At 44.9% G+C, this 17,646-nt stretch overlaps 1 protein-coding gene across 3 annotated transcripts in view; it reads left to right on the top strand.

The window, feature by feature from the left end:
* The window catches only part of LOC125465833 (F-BAR domain only protein 1-like), a 43,608-nt gene extending 26,268 nt beyond the window's left edge, over positions 1–17,340 (top strand). The window contains exons 17-23 of one of the 3 annotated variants that reach the window (XM_059638610.1): positions 704–792; positions 3,682–4,077; positions 5,978–6,090; positions 11,749–11,863; positions 13,835–13,946; positions 15,346–15,500; positions 17,227–17,340. In XM_059638610.1, the coding sequence (XP_059494593.1) occupies positions 704–792; positions 3,682–4,077; positions 5,978–6,090; positions 11,749–11,863; positions 13,835–13,946; positions 15,346–15,451 (931 nt within the window). In that variant the 3' untranslated portion in view covers positions 15,452–15,500; positions 17,227–17,340. Of the gene's footprint in view, positions 1–703; positions 793–3,681; positions 4,078–5,977; positions 6,091–6,348; positions 11,126–11,748; positions 11,864–13,834; positions 13,947–15,345; positions 15,501–17,226 lie in introns of those variants that run through there. The other 2 variants (XR_009442825.1, XM_059638611.1) reach the window with 2 other exon arrangements.
* Positions 17,341–17,646: the final 306 nt, after the last annotated feature.

Below are 17,646 nucleotides of genomic sequence, written 5' to 3'. Positions count from 1 at the left end.
GGACCCACCCAGGGATTTGGGGATGTTTTTGGAGTTTCATTCCTGCACCTTTCATATTGAGAAGTTGGTTTCAGGACTGTAATTAATACCAGCTCCTGCCCCAGGAGCCTTCCTGCCCCGGGAGCCTTCTCCCAGGTTTGCTCTCAGCAATGTCCTGACAATTTCATCTTTTTGCTCCTGACCCCACCAGGACAGTCCTGCAGAGATGGTAACACAACTTCCCGTTGTGGGAGAGCCTAGGATCAAGAATGTCATCTCCAGAATGAGGAGTTGGGATTTTGAAGGATGAAGATGAGGAGAAATTTCCTGAGTGTATTGAATCTATGGAATTCTCTATTGCCAGAGGGCAGTCACAGCTGGGTTATTAAATATGCTCAAGGCTGAGGTAGACTGATTTTTGGATCAGTGAGGGAATGAAAGGTTATGGGGAAAAGTCAGGAATGTGGAGGTGGGGAATATCAGATCAGCCACAATCCCATTGAATGGTGGAGTAGAGTCAGTGGGCTGAATGGCCAACTTCTGTTCTGATGTCTAATGATCTGTAGTCTCAGGATTCTCTGCCTTAGATGGCTTTCTACCAGCTGTAACCCCTGATGTTTCAGACTGCCATTTTGTTTCTGTATTCACAAATGGCCTGTTCCTATTAATTGATGATATATTTTTAAAATTGTGTTATCTCCCCTTTCCCATTCCCTGCTGGCAGGACCGTTGCCTCGCAGAATGGTGTCAGCTTTCTGGATCCACTATTTGGGCCACCGCTGGACGCTATGTTTGAGAAACAAGAACTTAGAGGTAGTGAAATTGGCTTATTCTGTGCCTCTAGCTCACTCTCCCTGCCTCCTGTTTATTTTGACTTCGAGATGTTTCCTGTTTGTGGGTGAGACTGGAATGAATGGCCATCAATATAAGGGAATCATTAATAAATCCATCAGGAATTCAAGAAAAACTCCTTCATTTCCACATTCACACAGGAAAGAGTCATATCAATATAATTCAGCAGAAGCTGGACCGGCAAATGAGGAAGGGTTAGAGGATATGCTGACTGGAGGCAATGAAGAGGGGGTGAAAGCACATGAGCAGGAGTAGGCCATTCAGCCCGTCTAACCTGCCTCATCCATTCTATAAGATCTTGGTTGATCTCCCTCAGGCCTTGATTTTTTTTATGGCAGCTCCTGATAGCCCTCAACTTCTATAATCTATTTCTTCTTTAAACACATTTCTCTGGCCCAGAGAATTCCAGAAATTCACTACTCTCTGGGAGAGGGGGAAAAAAAAAATCAGGTCTCAGTTTGAAATGAGTGTCCCCTTATTCTGTAACCCTGTCCCTTAATTAGTGATTTCCCCAACTAATGAGAATCTTTTCCCAATCTCTGCCCTGTCAAGCCCCTTCAGAATCTTGTATGAAACGCTGAGGTCTGCAGTTGGATCCTGTTTTTGTGATTACAACATAGTCATGCCTCTGTGGGACTTTGTGTAAAACTGGAAGTTCCAAGATACTATTTTACACCACTTTCATGTTTATCAGATTCTATTTCACCCACATATTTAATCTGACTTAACAAACAACATCCTTTCTGTGTGAAGCCGATTTTTAGCCTGCCCATTGGAAAGTCACTGTAGTTTTACCAGACAATAGGGCTGCTCCCTGATCAGCGATGACTGGTGGTGGTTTAACCAGAGCGTCGCAACAACTCAAGTTGAAAAGGAAATCCCTTAATTGTACCCTGAGTTGGTGCAGGAATGAAGCCACATGGTTGTTGTCACTGTCCGTTACAAACCAGCTGAGCTAATGCTAGTTTTCCTCCCTCTGGGTCGGGGAACTCCGGGTCTCGAACTGACTCCAGGCAGCCCAACAAATGGAGATCACAGATCCAGCTGGGAGTTCTGCCAATGCGATTCTCATGCCTGCTTCATAGCCTGGAGACCTCCTCTTGTCCTGACCAAATCCTTATATTGGCCATGAAAGTTGGCCACAGGGGGTGGGCTGTGGAAGGTGTGTTCACAGCTGTGAGGTTGTTAAATTACCTGTAAATCCAACATGATTTTCACAACACTCACCCAGGGAAGGGCAGGAGTGTTCAGCAGAAATCTACTCTCATTCAAGCACAGGAAGCTGTTAGATCACTTCATTTCCCTTTTATTCTTAAAAGAAATAGGGCAGAGATTGTTCAGTATAACATATTTCCAGCATCTGTTCACTCTGTCTTGTTGCTGGAGCGCAAGGTGGAAAGGGTGGTATTATGAAAGATAGTCTGAAATACTAACAATCATTTATTCCATCCTCCCAATGGCAGTTTGCTATCAGCCCTGGTTTTTCAATGTTGTTTACAGTTTACATGGCACAGATAATACAACGAATTTCAAATATTCATCAGTTTTATTTTTCGTACTCATTCAATTTTGATTTTCTCCCTGAAAATATTTTTCCAGCACTAATTCTCTAGAATATACACAAATCAATATCTGAGGATGAGTTGGTTCAAAGTTTGATCTTGTAGATGCTGGCCAGAAGCTGCTGTCACTGGAAAGAGGTCATTTACAATCTGTCAGCTGCATTAGGAACTCCAGAGCTGTTAAACATCTATTTGAATTCAAAACAATGTAGAGGGGCTTATTATAATTTAGGGCCAGGGTGATTTATTGCCCATCCCAAGTTGCCCCTTGAGAAGGTGGGGGTGAGCTGCCTTCTTGAACCGCTGCAGTCCGTATGCTGTAGGGAGGCCCACAACACCCTGGGGCAAGGAATTCCAGGATTTTCCAGTCACACTGAAGTAAAGGTGATATATTTCCAAGACAGGATGGTGTGTGGCTGGGAGGGGAACTAGCAGGGGGTGGTATTCAAACGTTATCTGCTGCCCTTGTCCTTGTAAATGATAGATGTTAGATGTCAGAAAGGTGCTGTTAAGGAAGCCTTGGAGAGTCGCTGCAATGCATCAGGAAGAGTATTGTATTCCTTTCATGGCGTGGGGAAATCACCGGGCAAGGCCAGCATTTGTCTCCCATCCTTTGAACTGAGTGGCTTACTGGGTCGCCTTCAGAAGGCAGTTCAAAGTCAACCACATTGCTGTGGGTCTGGAGTCACATGGAGACCACACCAGGTAAAATGGCGGTATCCTTCCCTCAAGGACGTTAGTGAACCAGATCAGTTTTTACAACAACTGATGATGGTTTCACAGTCGTCATTGACTTCAAATCCAGATGTTCATGAATTACTTTGAATTTGAAGTCCACCAGCTGCTGCAGTGGGGTTTGAACCTGTGACCGCAGCACAGCAACTTGGGGCGTCTGGGTATTCCAAGTTTACCATGTCACTGGCACAGTGCCCGCAGTGATGCATGTTGCTGCTGTTGGGAACTGATGATAGATGGAGGGAGGAAATGTTTAAGGTGCTGGGTGGAGTGACCTTTGTTAGTAAAATGTGAGGCTGGATGAACACAGCAGGCCCAGCAGCATCTTGGGAGCACAAAAGCTGACGTTTCGGGCCTAGACCCGATGAAGGGTCTAGGCCCGAAATGTCAGCTTTTGTGCTCCTGAGATGCTGCTTGGCCTGCTGTGTTCATCCAGCCTCACATTTTATTATCTTGGATTCTCCAGCATCTGCAGTTCCCATTATCACTGACCTTTGTTAATGTTCGTTTTGCGATGCCAGTGCTGTCACTGAGTCTTTCCTCCTTTTCCCAGCCCAGTGTCATCAAGTCGATGTGAATCCTCTGCCATTGAGCGCTCCGACCGGCTCCACTGCACTCGAAACGGTGGAAGATTCTGGTCTCGATTCTCCGTCTCTCCCAACCACTGACACTTCCTCACCATCTCCAGAATCCAGACCTTGGACTCCCCAGGCTGTCACCCCTCCAGTCTCACTAGCACTCAGCAGCAGCAGCTTCTCCCCAACCTGCAACGAAGCTTCCTCGCACCCTGTTCCAGTTTGTAGCCTCCAGTCGAATGAGGGGACCTCGAATATGGATTTTCACTGCGGTGCAGACAGAGAGCTGTCTCCTGTGGATGTCTGTTCAGACCCTGAGCCTTCAGTTCCAGCTGTCCAGGGGCTAGTCACTGCCACGGCTACGTCAGCTTCAGGTTCCGTTTCTAGTTTACTTCTCACTTTGTTTTCTTTGCTTGGGGGAAAAGAGAAACCTGTATTGTGCCTTTACCCTCGAGCGTTGTACGGTTACAAGCTTGGTCAAAATCAGTGTCCGGGTTAGCACGGAACAATAATCCAAAGTTTGTCTGGAAGGGAGTTGCCGTTGTAAAGCTCTGCCAGCCTCCCTGAAAACCTCTAGCCAGCTAGTCTGTTTAGAACAGTGCCCAGATTTTGGGGAAGGAAGCAGGTTCTGGGGCACAAGGGGCAAGGGGTATCTCCGTTTCCCCTTTGTGTGAAATTCCAGGCAGTGACACTGTTTCTGATTCAGTTCAAACTTAACTAGCACTGTTGGTAAAGACCTCTTTCAGAGGCTGAGGGTGTCCCATTGAAGGCTAGCATTTATAGCCTACCCCTCACTATCAGGGCAGGCCAGGGTATGCTGCCTTCTTGACACTGTCAATGGTCCAAACCTCCTTTCCATTCATAAAAACTGAAAGAACTGCAGATGCTGTAAATCAGGAGCACAAACAGAATTTGCTGGAAAAGCTCAGCAGGCCTGGCAGCATCTGTGAAGAGAAATCAGAGTTAATGTTTTAGGTCCAGTGGCCCTTCCGCAGAACTGATAGTAGCTAGTTGAAATGCAGAAGATAGGGTGCAGGGAGTGGGTAAGGAGTAAACTATAGGTGGGAATAGCGACAGATGTTGGCCAGGGAACTGTCCTGAGGAAGGGTCACTGGACCCAAAACATTAACTCTGTTTTCTTCACAGATGCTGCCAGACCCTCTGAGCATTTCCAGCAACTTTGTGTGTTTTTGTTCTTGTTGTCACATAGCCCGCCAGTGTACACAACCTATTGTTAGTCACGAACGGTCTCCGTTAAGAGCTACTCACCTTCCTAGCCAGATCATTACCAACTCCTTTACCTGCCCAATTGTTCTTCTCTTCTTTTTTTGGGCCCTATCCCCACCTACTTATAGCTTTAAATTGAGGGGTTGAAAGATATAGGACAGATGTCAGAGGTAGTTTCTTTACTCAGAGTAGTAAGGGAATGGAACGCTTTGCCTGCAACGGTAGTAGATTCGCCAACTTTAGGTACATTTAAGGCGTCATTGGATAAGCATATGGACGTACATGGAATAGTGTAGGTTAGATGGGCTTGAGATTGGTATGACAGGTCGGCACAACATCGAGGGCCAAAGGGCCTGTACTGTGCTGTAATGTTCTATTGTTTACTCCTTACCCCTTCCACACACCCTATCTTCTGCCTATAAACTGACATTTTCCCAGCTACCATCATTTCTGAGGGAAGGTCAGAAATATTAACTGTTCTTCATCGACCTGTTGTGTTTTTCCAGCAACATCTGTTTTTGCTCCCTTCCCATTCCTTCTCGCTGTGTGGGATGGAAATGTAAGGACCTTGCTGGGCCACTGGAGGGCAGTGATGAGGCAGCCACATTGGTAGGAACTGGATTCAGATGGGAGAGATGGTTCTTCATCAGAAGTCTGATGAAGGGTCTAGGCCCGAAACGTCAGCTTTCCTGCGCCTAAGATGCTGCTTGGCCTGCTGTGTTCATCCAGCTCCACGCTTTGTTATCTTCCATTCGGATTGGAATGGGAACAGCTGCTCTCCGTTTCCAAAATAGATCCAAGAGTCTCTGTGTCTGAGTGTAACCTGGTCTGAGATGGGGTTTCCCCAACAAAGTGTTAGTGCTGGGACTACAAAGTTTTGAATTTTGGGCAAAAGTATCAGCATCAAACACTCCCAGGACAGGGACAGCACCGGGTTAGATACAGAGGAAAGATCACTCTATACGATTCACCATTTGAACACTGCAGGACATTTTGACAGCAGACTTTGCAATTGGGTTGTTTTCATGTGTTTGCTTGTGTTCACAGCAGCTCCCAGTGTTCAAGCTGAGACCTCCATCAGGGAGACAGCACTGATCGCTCCTCCTCGTCGTCACTCAAAAAAGAAACTGTTCCCCGTTCCGCTCGAAGGGACGGACACAGTATGTATGGACTCCATCGATTTTTCTCATTTTCACTCTGAAAATAGCTGATCAAGGTATAGAATACCAAAGGCTTGACTCTCCTCCCTTTCACTCCTGCTCAGTCATTCCCAATTCATCAAAATCTTTTGGGTCCAGTCCCTGTTTCTCAAAATCCTACTGAACCAAATCTCTTCCCATCCATCCCTACTGTGTGAAATCCCAACGCCGATCCTTCAGCTGTGATTGGCTAATAACTGTGTTGTGATGTCATTGCAGGAAGGGAACATATTAATGAGCATGTGACCAGTAGCCCGTTATCCATCCAGGAGGCTGTGTGTTAGTGTGAGGGTGTGTGGCTGCTTCTTTGTCACAGCCAGAAAGAACGTCTATGCTGGGTCTGTCTGAGGTGCATCGTTTCATACAACAGGACTTAAATTTTCATCGCACACTTCTCAGGACAGTTTGCAAGAAGTACTCGTATAAAGGAAAACAGCATTTCTGTACAGTATGAGAAGAGTGTGCCTATTGTTTGGCAAATGCGTACTGGTAAGAGGTGTTGCCATGGAGAATGCACCAGATAAGTTATGATTGACAGTTAACTGCCAAGTTTGTTCTTTCTTCAAGTTAAACACAGCAGCAAGGCTGGGTAAGGCATTCCCGGAGAAATGGTAGTTACTCGTTTTGTTGAGTTGAAATGGGTACAGTGCATGTACAGGGCCTTTCTTTCTGCAAAGGTCCCCTGGAAACTAATAAAAGTAGCTTCCACCAAATTGGTTATCAATGTAATTATTAGCATAAAAAATATTATTTGACGAGTGTTATACAGTCACAGCTAAAGCTGGACAATGGCTTGAGTTTTTCAAGCACAGGTTGGTTGTGACATGATTTTTTGATTATAATTTGCCAGTCTTTGGGACATACAGCCTCCATAACTAAAATCATATCTGCCTGAAATTCCTAAACTGTAACCAGATTAAATGAAACTGTAGCCAGTCATTGGAGCTGGGCAACAAAGCCTGCAGACATTAGGTGGTACTATAAGCTAAGTAGCAATGTGAGAAATGTTTCAGATAGTAGGAACCACAGATGCTGGAGAATCTGAGATAACAAGGTGTAGAGCTGGATGAACACGCCGAGCAGGAAAGGCTGATGTTTTGGGCCTAGACCCTCATTTAGAAAGTGTTTAGGCCCGAAATGTCAGCTTTCCTGCTGCTTGGCCTGCAGTGTTCACCAGCTCTAAACCTAGTTATCTGTGAGAGAAATGTTGTCTGATGCACCACATGTGAAGCTGCCCCACGAACCATGTTCTTGGTAAGTGATGCAGTGTAAAAGGATACTGGGCTGACCTGTGAAAGAAATCTGGTTTTATCAGGACAACTGGAGGCTAAAAGTGCATTGAAGCGAACAAGAGGCCTGTGCAGCACACTGACGGCAACGTCGCAGACTTCCATAAAGCCAATGTACACACCACAGTCTCAGCAAGACCAAGCTTCACAATGGAAGACCATTCAACTGGACAACAAGCAAACTTTCCATCTCATGGCTGTGACATTATCATGAGCAAAGTGAAGCAGAGGGTTTGCATAATTAGGATCAAAATGTTTTTTATTGGCCTGTTCAGAGATCTTATGAAACACCTCTGGAGCTAAGACTTGAACCAGAAACCCCTGGCTTAGAGGTAAGGACATCACTGCATGGCAGGAGCCCTGGGTGGCTAGCATTCTATGCTGGGGAAAAAAAAATTTGTCAACACCTGCTCGAATGGGATTGTGGGAGATATAGCAGTTTGGATCAGAAATTGGCTTGCTGAAAGAAGACAGAGGGTGGTAGTTGATGGGAAATGTTCATCCTGGAGACCAGTTACTAGTGGGGTGTACCGCAAGGGTCGGTGTTGGGTCCACTGCTGTTTGTCATTTTTATAAATGACCTGGATGAGGGCGTAGAAGGATGGGTTAGTAAATTTGCAGACGACACTAAGGTCGGTGGAGTTGTGGATAGTGACGAAGGATGCTGTAGGTTGCAGAGAGACATAGATAAGCTGCAGAGCTGGGCTGAGAGGTGGCAAATGGAGTTTAATGCAGACAAGTGTGAGGTGATGCACTTTGGGGAGTAACCGGAAGGCAAAGTACTGGGCTAATGGTAAGATTCTTAGTAGTGTAGATGAGCAGAGAGATCTCGGTGTCCATGTACACAGATCCTTAAGTTGCCACCCAGGTTGACAGGGCTGTTAAGAAGGCATACAGTGTTTTAGCTTTATTAATAGAGGAATCGAGTTCCGGAACCAAGAGGTTATGCTGAAGCTGTACAAAACTCTGGTGTGGCTGCACTTGGAGTATTGTGTACAGTTCTGGTCACCGCATTTAGAAGAAGGATGTGGAAGCTTTGGAAAGGGTGCAGAGGAGATTTACTAGGATGTTGCCTGGTATGGAGGGAAGCTCTTACGAGGAAAGGCTGAGGGACTTGAGGCTGTTTTCATTAGAGAGAAAAGGTTGAGCGGTGACTTAATTGAAACATATAAAATAATCAGAGGGTTAGATAGGGTGGATAGGGAGAGCCTTTTTCCTAGGATGGTGACAGCGAGCACGAGGGGGCATAGCTTTAAATTGAGGGGTGAAAGATATAGGACAGATGTCAGAGGTAGTTTCTTTACTCAGAGCGTAGTAAGGGAATGGAACACTTTGCCTGCAACGGTAGTAGATTCGCCAACTTAAGGTACATTTAAGTTGTCATTGGATAAGCATATGGATGTACATGGAATAGTGTAGGTTAGATGGGCTTGAGATTGGTATGACAGGTCGGCACAACATCGAGGGCTGAAGCGCCTGTACTGTGCTGTTATGTTATGTGAAACCAAAGTTGATCCAGGAGCTGGTGCATTCGCTGATTCTTATCAAGCTGGAGGACTGGTGGCGAGGGCGTCCCGGGGTGGCTGGAGGACAATGATACAACCCTCAGCTGTAAAGCTGACCATACACAATGGAATGGCCGTGCCTCCCGTTTACATTGATGGAATACAGCTGTTGTGAGTCTGCATAGAGACCGATGGGTGTTTTACTGGGTGAACAAGAGTGGAGCCATAAGGGTAAGGCTGGCCATGTGTACACAGTGTGTGACAATTAGGAGATCACCAAGACACCAATTGTGACAGATTGGCCAGAAATAATTGCCTTGAGTCAGCCCAGGATGTAGAACAATTGTACTTGGACAGGTTTGATACCAAAAGAAATGTCAAAAGTAATACAGTAATGCACCTGGAAGAGGATGGAATTCTATTTATGGACCTTTCCAGAATGTACAGCGTTCACCAGAGTTTTGGAATCGAGCTGGACAGTATGAAATGAGACAATTGGAAATTGCTGGAAAACTTCAGCAGGTCTGGCAGCATCTGCAGAGAGAAGTCCAAATTAATGTTTCAGGTCCAGGGGCTGTTTAGTTTTTTGGAACAGTGGGATTTGACCACCATCTACAGGCAGACCCTTTTTAAGGATGGACATGTCAAATGTCACCACATTACCACTGATTTGGCAGTCTTGTCAAGTGTGTAGTTCATGCTATTTGAAGCACTTAATCATGATGTGAGGGCAATGAACCGGGATTTTTATATTCTGATGTTAGACTGAAGGTTAATGCACCTGGGCATGGGCTTCCTGTTGCCTCCCACATAATCTCTGGCAATCTAGGCCATCACCTGACCAAACTCCCCAAAATCCAGAGTAAACTTGAAAACGGAAGCGAATGAGTGGTACGTGACAAGACTCGCGGAGACAGAGTTGGTCAGACGCGTGTATGTTGGATGGCTGAGGCCAGATATTCCACCCGGGGAGATGGATGCTCCAAGCATTACACAGCAGCATAAATCCCACAGGGGTATAACTCCTGGTAGAGCCAATCTTGAGGAGGAACAGAATAACCTTGGGGAACGGTAAAGAACACTAATAGCGCGTAAAGTGTCTAAAGATAAGCTCCGAGTTGAGGTGTGAAAGATAATTGTGAAAAAATAACACTCTTTAACAAAGTGTAAGATGCCAACACACCCAGCAGCCAAAAACACAGGTCTGAGAATTCTCAAACTCCGGGAAATGAGACCACCATGCCATCTGGGAGGTTATATCACCTCCTCGGCCATTAAACCCTTAAATTCTACAATTCCTATTTCTGTGCAATGAGTTTTGCAACAACCCTAAATGTATGTGCATTTCCATCCTTAATCCAATTATCTTGGGAGGAAAGGGGATTATGGTAACTTCATTTTAAGAGCTAACCAGCAGGTGATCAGCATGTAGCTTACAGCATGTAAGTGCAAAGATGTACATGAGCAAACTTCTACTGGATCTTCAAATAAACAGAACCTACATCTATTTCCCAGGCCTGGTGTGAGATGGGTGACTTTGTGTTGGGAAAGAACAAAAATTCAAAACAACCATGCTGAGTTTAGTTTGTGCTAGCATCCTCAAGGTTAATGAGAACTGGTTCTGTTCCTTCTGAACAATTCAGCTGTTTGAACATGAGAATTGTTAGGAGAAAGGCCCTCCCTTTTTGTTTGATAGATCTCTACTTTGTGTGTTTTCTCACCCTGTCCTTTAATTCCCACAAAATGAACTACTGTCTGGAATGTGTCAGTTTGACTCATTGTACCCTGGTAATGCTCTCCCAAATCATCTTCCATCAGGCAGAAGATACAGAAACATGAACACGCACACTGGCAGGTTCAGGAACAGCTTCCTTCTGGCCGTTATTAGACTGATGAATGGACTCTCTAGCCTCAAATAATGCTGATCTTACTAACATCGATCTCGCTTAACCTGTGTATATATCTCTCAGTCTTTTCACAACCTTTGATCTGTACATCCTTGCTTTAGTATGATCTGCCTGTACTGCTCATAAACAAAGCTTTTCACTGCACTCTGGAACATGTGGCTGTAAAATCAATCAATCGATCCATCTTGTTGCTGAGCCACAAGGCTGTCGGTTCGTGCCCTGGTTCAGGGACTGAGGCTATAGCCCCCAAGGGGGAATACTGCTCTGCTGGAGCTATCATCAGTCAGAAGTATGAGATAACAAAGTGTGGAGCTGGATGAACACAACAGGCCAAGCAGCAGCATCCCTCTCTCTGAAGGGTCAAGGCCCAAAACGTCAGCTTTTGTGCTCCTAAGATGCTGCTTGGCCTGCTGTGTTCATCCAGCTCCACACTTTGTTATCTCGGATTCTCCAGCATCTGCAGTTCCCATTATCTCTGGTCAGTCAGAAGTATATTCTCCTCGGGTCCTGCTTGTTCTGTCAATTGGATGTAAATGATCCTCTGGCCATTATTTGAAGGAATAGCAAGTGAGTTTTTCTCCAGTGATCTGGAATCCAATGTCAACCCCTATAACCAATATTACAAAAACAAATTGATTACTTGGCTGTTTATCTTGTACACAGCAAGCTCCCATAACTGTAATTAGGTCCCTGCCATTCTACCTTAAAATATGGGCTACACTTCAACATGGACTTCATTAGGTGTAAAACCCTTTTTGGGATTCCCCAAAGGTGTGAAAGATGTGGCAATGAGGCTGTTCTCTTCCTTGTAATTTGTTTAAATCTCTCAACAGTTTGTTAGAAATTTCAGTCTGTGATCAGCTGTGATGATCTCTGTGTATATTTTTAGTAAACTAGTGTTCTCCTTGTTCCCATCAGACTAGGTCTGTCAGCCCATCGAGTCTGTCCCCTTCAGCCCATCAGAATCCTGTTGATGAAACAGCCTCTGCACGTTCCTGCCAGAATCGAACTATGACTCCAGCCTCAAGTTTGTGTATGTACTCAGTCAGACCCTGCTCATGTTTGGGAAAGTCCAGGAGCTTGCCATGTTTCCAGCATGTCTCTCTCTGAGGCCAAAAGGGCCCAGTCCCACCCCAGCAATCTAAGCCCATATTCCAGGATGTGAGACTCTCTCACTGTGGGAGAGCTGTAATGTCAGAGATACCTTCTTTTGTTTTGAAAGGAATATTAAATCTGCTGTCATAGCCATGTATATTATTCAGAGATGGGCAGGGGAGGACCCTCTGGTGCCCCAGCCAATACCTTTTCCCTAAACCAACATCTAAAACAGATTGTGGTTATTATCTTTTTTTTTGTGGGAACTTAAGTGGACTGCTTCATTGCCAACATTACAGCAGTAATGTACCTCTAAAGTAATTCTGTTTTTGCTAAATGCTTTGGGATATTCTGAGGTTTGATAGCTGCATTCCGAAATGCGAGCCTTTCTTTCACAGTTTGTATCGATCTATGAGATGGGGCCGATTAGTGGCTCAGTGATCAGTGACTCACTGCATCGACTCTAACCTCAAGTCAGGGGTTTCCAGAACCCCCTCAAATTTATTGTTGATCTCTTTGAGCACTTTGTGGGCATATGCCAATTGAGAATAAGCTTTCTCACACAGCGAGTTCTTAGAATATGGAAAGCGCTTCATCGAGCTTCTTTGAACTATTTAATTTTATAGTATGGAAGGAGACCATTCAGCCCATTTGTGTCTGGACTGGTTCCAATAAGAACTACCCAGCTAGTCCCATTCACCAACCCTATCTCTCTAACCGTCTAACTTCATCGCTTTCCAGCTCTCTTTGGAAACCTGTGGAATCTGCCTCCACCACCATTCCCACAACATGCAGAACCAATGTAGTTTACAAAAATACCACCCAACAACTGCCAGAAACACTACATCGGACAGATAGGAAGGAAACTAGCGATCAGAATACATGAACATCAGCTAACAGCAAACTGCACAATGAGCTCTCCTTAATGTTTGCATATTCGGACAATGAAGGCCATCAGCTTAACTGGGACAAGGTAACTGTAGCCCAAGCCAAGCATAGATACACGGGAATTCCTAGAGGCATGGTTCTCGACCCATAATGCAATCAACAAACATAGAATTGGACCCCATATACAAACCCATACAGATCAAAGCTGGAAATGACAACAGTACTCACCATAACAGACCAGGCAGTATAAATTCCAAGCAGAATAGAATAACATCGCTTCATCGGAGACTCCACTGATGATGTCACCTACCATGGTGACGAAGCGAGTGAATCAAAACAAGCCAGCTCGGCAAGCAGCAGCCTCGCTCACAACCCGAGCTACAGATCTTTGCCAATACCTTCTTTAGCCTGTCAAAATTATCCGTAATTTTGAATATCTCCATAAGGTCACCTCTTAATCTGCTCCACACCACCGAAAATTAGCCCAATTTCTCTAACCTTTCCTTTGTATCTAAAATCCTTCATTCCTGGTATAATTCTGGTAAATCTCCTTTGAACTGTCTCCAGAGCTTTAACATTCCTTAAATAGGGTGCCCAGAATGAAACACAATGTTCCAAATGTGGACTGACCTATGATTTGTAGAGGTGTAGCGTGTGATGGGATGGGGTGGGGTGGATCCCAAAATGGATTTTGGAAATAAGAATCCAACTAGATAGCTTAAGGATATGGGTAAACCATTTAGGACTGAGATGAGGAGAAATGCCTTCACTCGGAGTAGGAAGCCTATGGCATTCTCTTGCACATAAAGCGGTTGAGGCCAAAACATTGAGTGTTTTCAACAAGGAGTTGGATATAGCTTTTGTGACTAAAGGGATTGATAGATATGGGGAGAAGGTGGATTCAGATATTGAGCTTGATGATCAGCTGTGATCATATGGAATGATAGAACAAGCTTGATGGCTTTTGTTTTGGAAAGCCTTCCTGAAGGTAACGACACTGCTGGTTTGTTTCTACATTCAGGTATTTCCCGAGGACCAAGCCCAGTGACTGTAGGCAGCCACGACACCTTGCCCATTGCAGCTGCTTTCACAGAATGTATCGATGCCTACTTCAGGGGTGGAGAGTTTGCAAAGTGAGTGTGATTATCAGCTACAGACATCTCCACTAACTGTCAGCAAGAACTGATCCAGAACCTAGAATCTCAAAAAGTGATGCTTTTGATCATTACAGACATTAGTCCTCTTTACAAACATTGGGCTTTCTTAAATCAAACGAACAATACATGTAGGTGCCAACCATGGTGAATGGGGAGTGCCCACTCTCTTCCACCTCTGAGTCTGAAGGTGGTGGGATTGAGTTTCCCTCCAGGGATTCGAGCCACAAAACTGACACTGACCCACTGTGTGTGTGCCGATACGGAGGATGTGCTGTACTGTGAAAGGCACCATCGCTCAGCTGAGCCAATGGCCCTGTCTGTCCTCTTGGGCAGATGGGAAAGATTCCACCAGGACTATTTTGAAGAAGAGCAGAAGATTTCTTTCCAGTGTATTGGTTAATACTTATCCCTCAACCAATATGTAAAGCCAATAACTTGGTCCATTCCCCCTGTTTGTGGGATCCTGCTGTGTGCAAACTGGCCACCTTGTTTCAGAGCAGCTGCACTTGGTGAAAGTTAGCATATCCTGAACTTGTGGAATATGCTATAGAAATGCAAATACTTTCCTTTTCCTTTGTTGCATGTTGGCTTTGAACACAGAAATCATTACATTAACAAATCTGGGTAAGATATAACAATGGGTCCAGTTTGAGATGGGAAGCGTTTATTCAATGTTAACTTATCTTTTCTATATGATCTGCTGCGTAATGCTGAACAGGTAACTTTGCTTTTACAGTGTTGATTTATCAAAATAACGTGCATTGATGTAGCACCTTCATGATAGTAAAAGATCCCAGGGGATAGCTCTGGGAAAGATTTTAATTGATCCTGAGCCAGCTCAGGAGATATTAGGGAAGGTCATCAAAGTCTTGTTCAGAGGTAGATTCTGAGAAACATTTTAAAGGGGGAGAGGGGGTGGGTTAAAGAGGGAATCGAGAGCTTAGGGCCCAGGCAGCTAAAGGCCCAGTCACCAACAGAGGAGCAATGAGGAATGCTCGAGAGGCCAGAATGCAGAGTGTGCAGGGTCTGGAGAGAATTACAAGACCAGAGAAGGCTATAGAATAAAGAAGCATGAAGCTGTGATGACGTTTGATAATGTGATTGCAAAATGTATAATTAAGACAATCAAAGCAGCCGCCAGTAAATGTCACCTGATGTGTACTCACTGGGACCTGGTACAAATTAGCTTCGGGAGTTAGAGGAAATAATGTGAATCAGGAGGGTGGCTAGCAGTCTGGATAAGGATCGCCATGTGACCAGTAACAAGGCACCTGCATCCTGTTGATTCCCAGCTTCTGGAATTCTGTAGCTTTGTTCCGGCGTGTGTGTGTGTGTTTTCTCTGTTGGGATTGGTAATGTTTTCCTTCTATTGCAGTGCAATTGTGAAGCTGACTGGAGATCTGACCATGTCCTTCCAGCAGGAATTGTTCGGATCTTCAGCGGGAATCCATCACCGGCTGTCATCAGCTTCAGGATTTTGAATGCAAACCACATTACGCAGTTTCTGTCCAATTCTCAACTACTGTACAGGTCAGCCGCCAGAAGATCATGTTCACAAAACAGAGGACTCAATTAATCTCTTTTTGAAAATAAAACAAAAACAGATGGAATTATTGCCTGTGTTCAGGCAAGGGAGGTGTTTGTGACTGTGTGAGTTAGTCCTGGTGAGGGATAGGATCACAGGGATTGCAGCCTCTTCTCAAAATAGAGAAGTTGGACAATAACCTGCTATATTTTGAGAAAATGTTCCCCGTTGTGAGGGAGCAGAACTGCAGATCATTTATTAAATACATCCATGAGAATGCTGGGCAGCACTTATTACCCATCCCTAATTACCCAGAGGGCAGTTCAGAGTCAACCATATTGCTGTGGGTCTGGAGTCACATGTAGGCCAGACCAGGTAAGGATGGCAGTTTCCTTCCCTAAATGATATTAGTGAACCAGATGGGTTTTTCAAACATTTTGGCTTTGTTTTCATGGCTATCATCAGACTTTTTGAATTCAATAAGTATCTGGAATCAATTTGCAGGATCTGCCATGGCAGGATTTGAACCTGGGTCTGCAAAACATTGCCTACGACTCTAGATTAATAGTCTTGTGATTAACACCACTAGGCCATTGTATCCCACTGAATATAAATATCAATGTAAAACGTTCAGAATGATTCCAATCAAGAATTCCGGTAAATCCTATCAAAGAGTGTGGAATGTGTAGGAGTGGCTCCCATAGGGACTGGTTGAGGTGAATAATTCCAATAGACTGGAGGAGAACTTGGATGAACACACAAGGGGGAGAGAGAGGAAGCAAAGGAAATGTTGACAGGTCCATGTGTTTGGTCAAGATGGCGTAATAGAAGGCTAGTTTGAAGTAGAAAGTCTAGCATGGTCCAGTTGGGCTGAATGGCCTGTTGCACTATAAATCTGTTCTAAAACAAAGTTAGTAAAATAATGGACTTGATCTCCAAAGTAGCTGAAGTGATGCTGTAGTTGCATGGATACTTTGTCAGACAGTTTTGGGGGCTCTGTTCAGATTCACCACCGTGGAACTGGGCATAAACGAGGAGGACAGGTCACACAAAACACCTTGTGTTTCTTGGGATTTATGAAGTTGAGCAGGAATCTAAATGAGGTGTTCAAAATGATAACGGATTGGTTGATGAAGAGCAATGATTTCCTCTGAGGACAGGGTGGTCGGTGGCGGGGGGGTTGGAGGAGGAGTTGTCCAGAATTAGGTTTAAGGCCAGGCTGAAGTGAAATGACATGGGAATCTCAAAGCTTCTCTGCTGAAAAGCCGTTAATGTTAGAGGTCAGATGGAGTATTCGAGACCAGGACTGGTTGGTTGGCTTCTGTTGGGATGAGACATCAAGGGGAATTGGAGTAGCTGGGGCTGGGTGGAGCTGCTGACAACAGCTGGCATCTCTCTCTGAATTTCTGAACAGACTCAAGCCTCAATGGGCTACTCCTGCTCTGAAACTGAACCAAATATCAACGCAAGATGGTGTCCACTGGATGGTGTGTACAAATCAAAGGATTTGTGTGAGACGATCTGTCACAAGAAAAGGAGTGAGTGTCAGCGCTGGCCTCTTTGCTCAGTGAGGGGTAAAGACAGCCTCAGGAAGTCTCCAGGAATTGGTGAAGGGTCTTGAAGATTGTGGGGGTGGTAGGTCCTGCAGACGCTGTTTCTGCTGGAGTTGTAACATAGGGCTCTGATCCAGCTGGCTTGGAATCTAACTACTGTCTCTGTCTCTCTGGGCAGTGATCTATCACAGAGTGACTCTGGTGTAAAAGATTTCTGGTTGAACATGTCTGCACTCACAGCCCAGCTACAGAAACAAGCCAAGCAGAATCCCAGTGCCTCCTACTTCAACATCAGCCTCCTCAAATACCAGGTACAGAGAAGGGAAACACTATTGAAAGGGACTTTTAACTTGTGTAACACCTATTGCACTGCAGAGCTCCTCATACATGATGGCTTATTGCAGAATGAATAGGTTAAGGTGCAGTTTGGTCCCAAACAAATAGAATCATGGAGCAGGTTTGAAAGACTGAATGGCCTCCTGTTCCTACGGGTATGTAGATTATCAGCACAGCAGGATCCCAGTAACATCAATCAGCTGGCTGACCAGTTTCATTAAATCCTGCATGTTACTGACAAGGCTATCGTTTGTCTAAAAGC

The sequence above is a fragment of the Stegostoma tigrinum genome, chromosome 30 (genome assembly GCF_030684315.1).
Source record: "Stegostoma tigrinum isolate sSteTig4 chromosome 30, sSteTig4.hap1, whole genome shotgun sequence".
Classification (NCBI taxonomy): Eukaryota; Metazoa; Chordata; class Chondrichthyes; order Orectolobiformes; family Stegostomatidae; genus Stegostoma; species Stegostoma tigrinum.
This window is presented reverse-complemented; position numbering and strand designations above follow the sequence as displayed.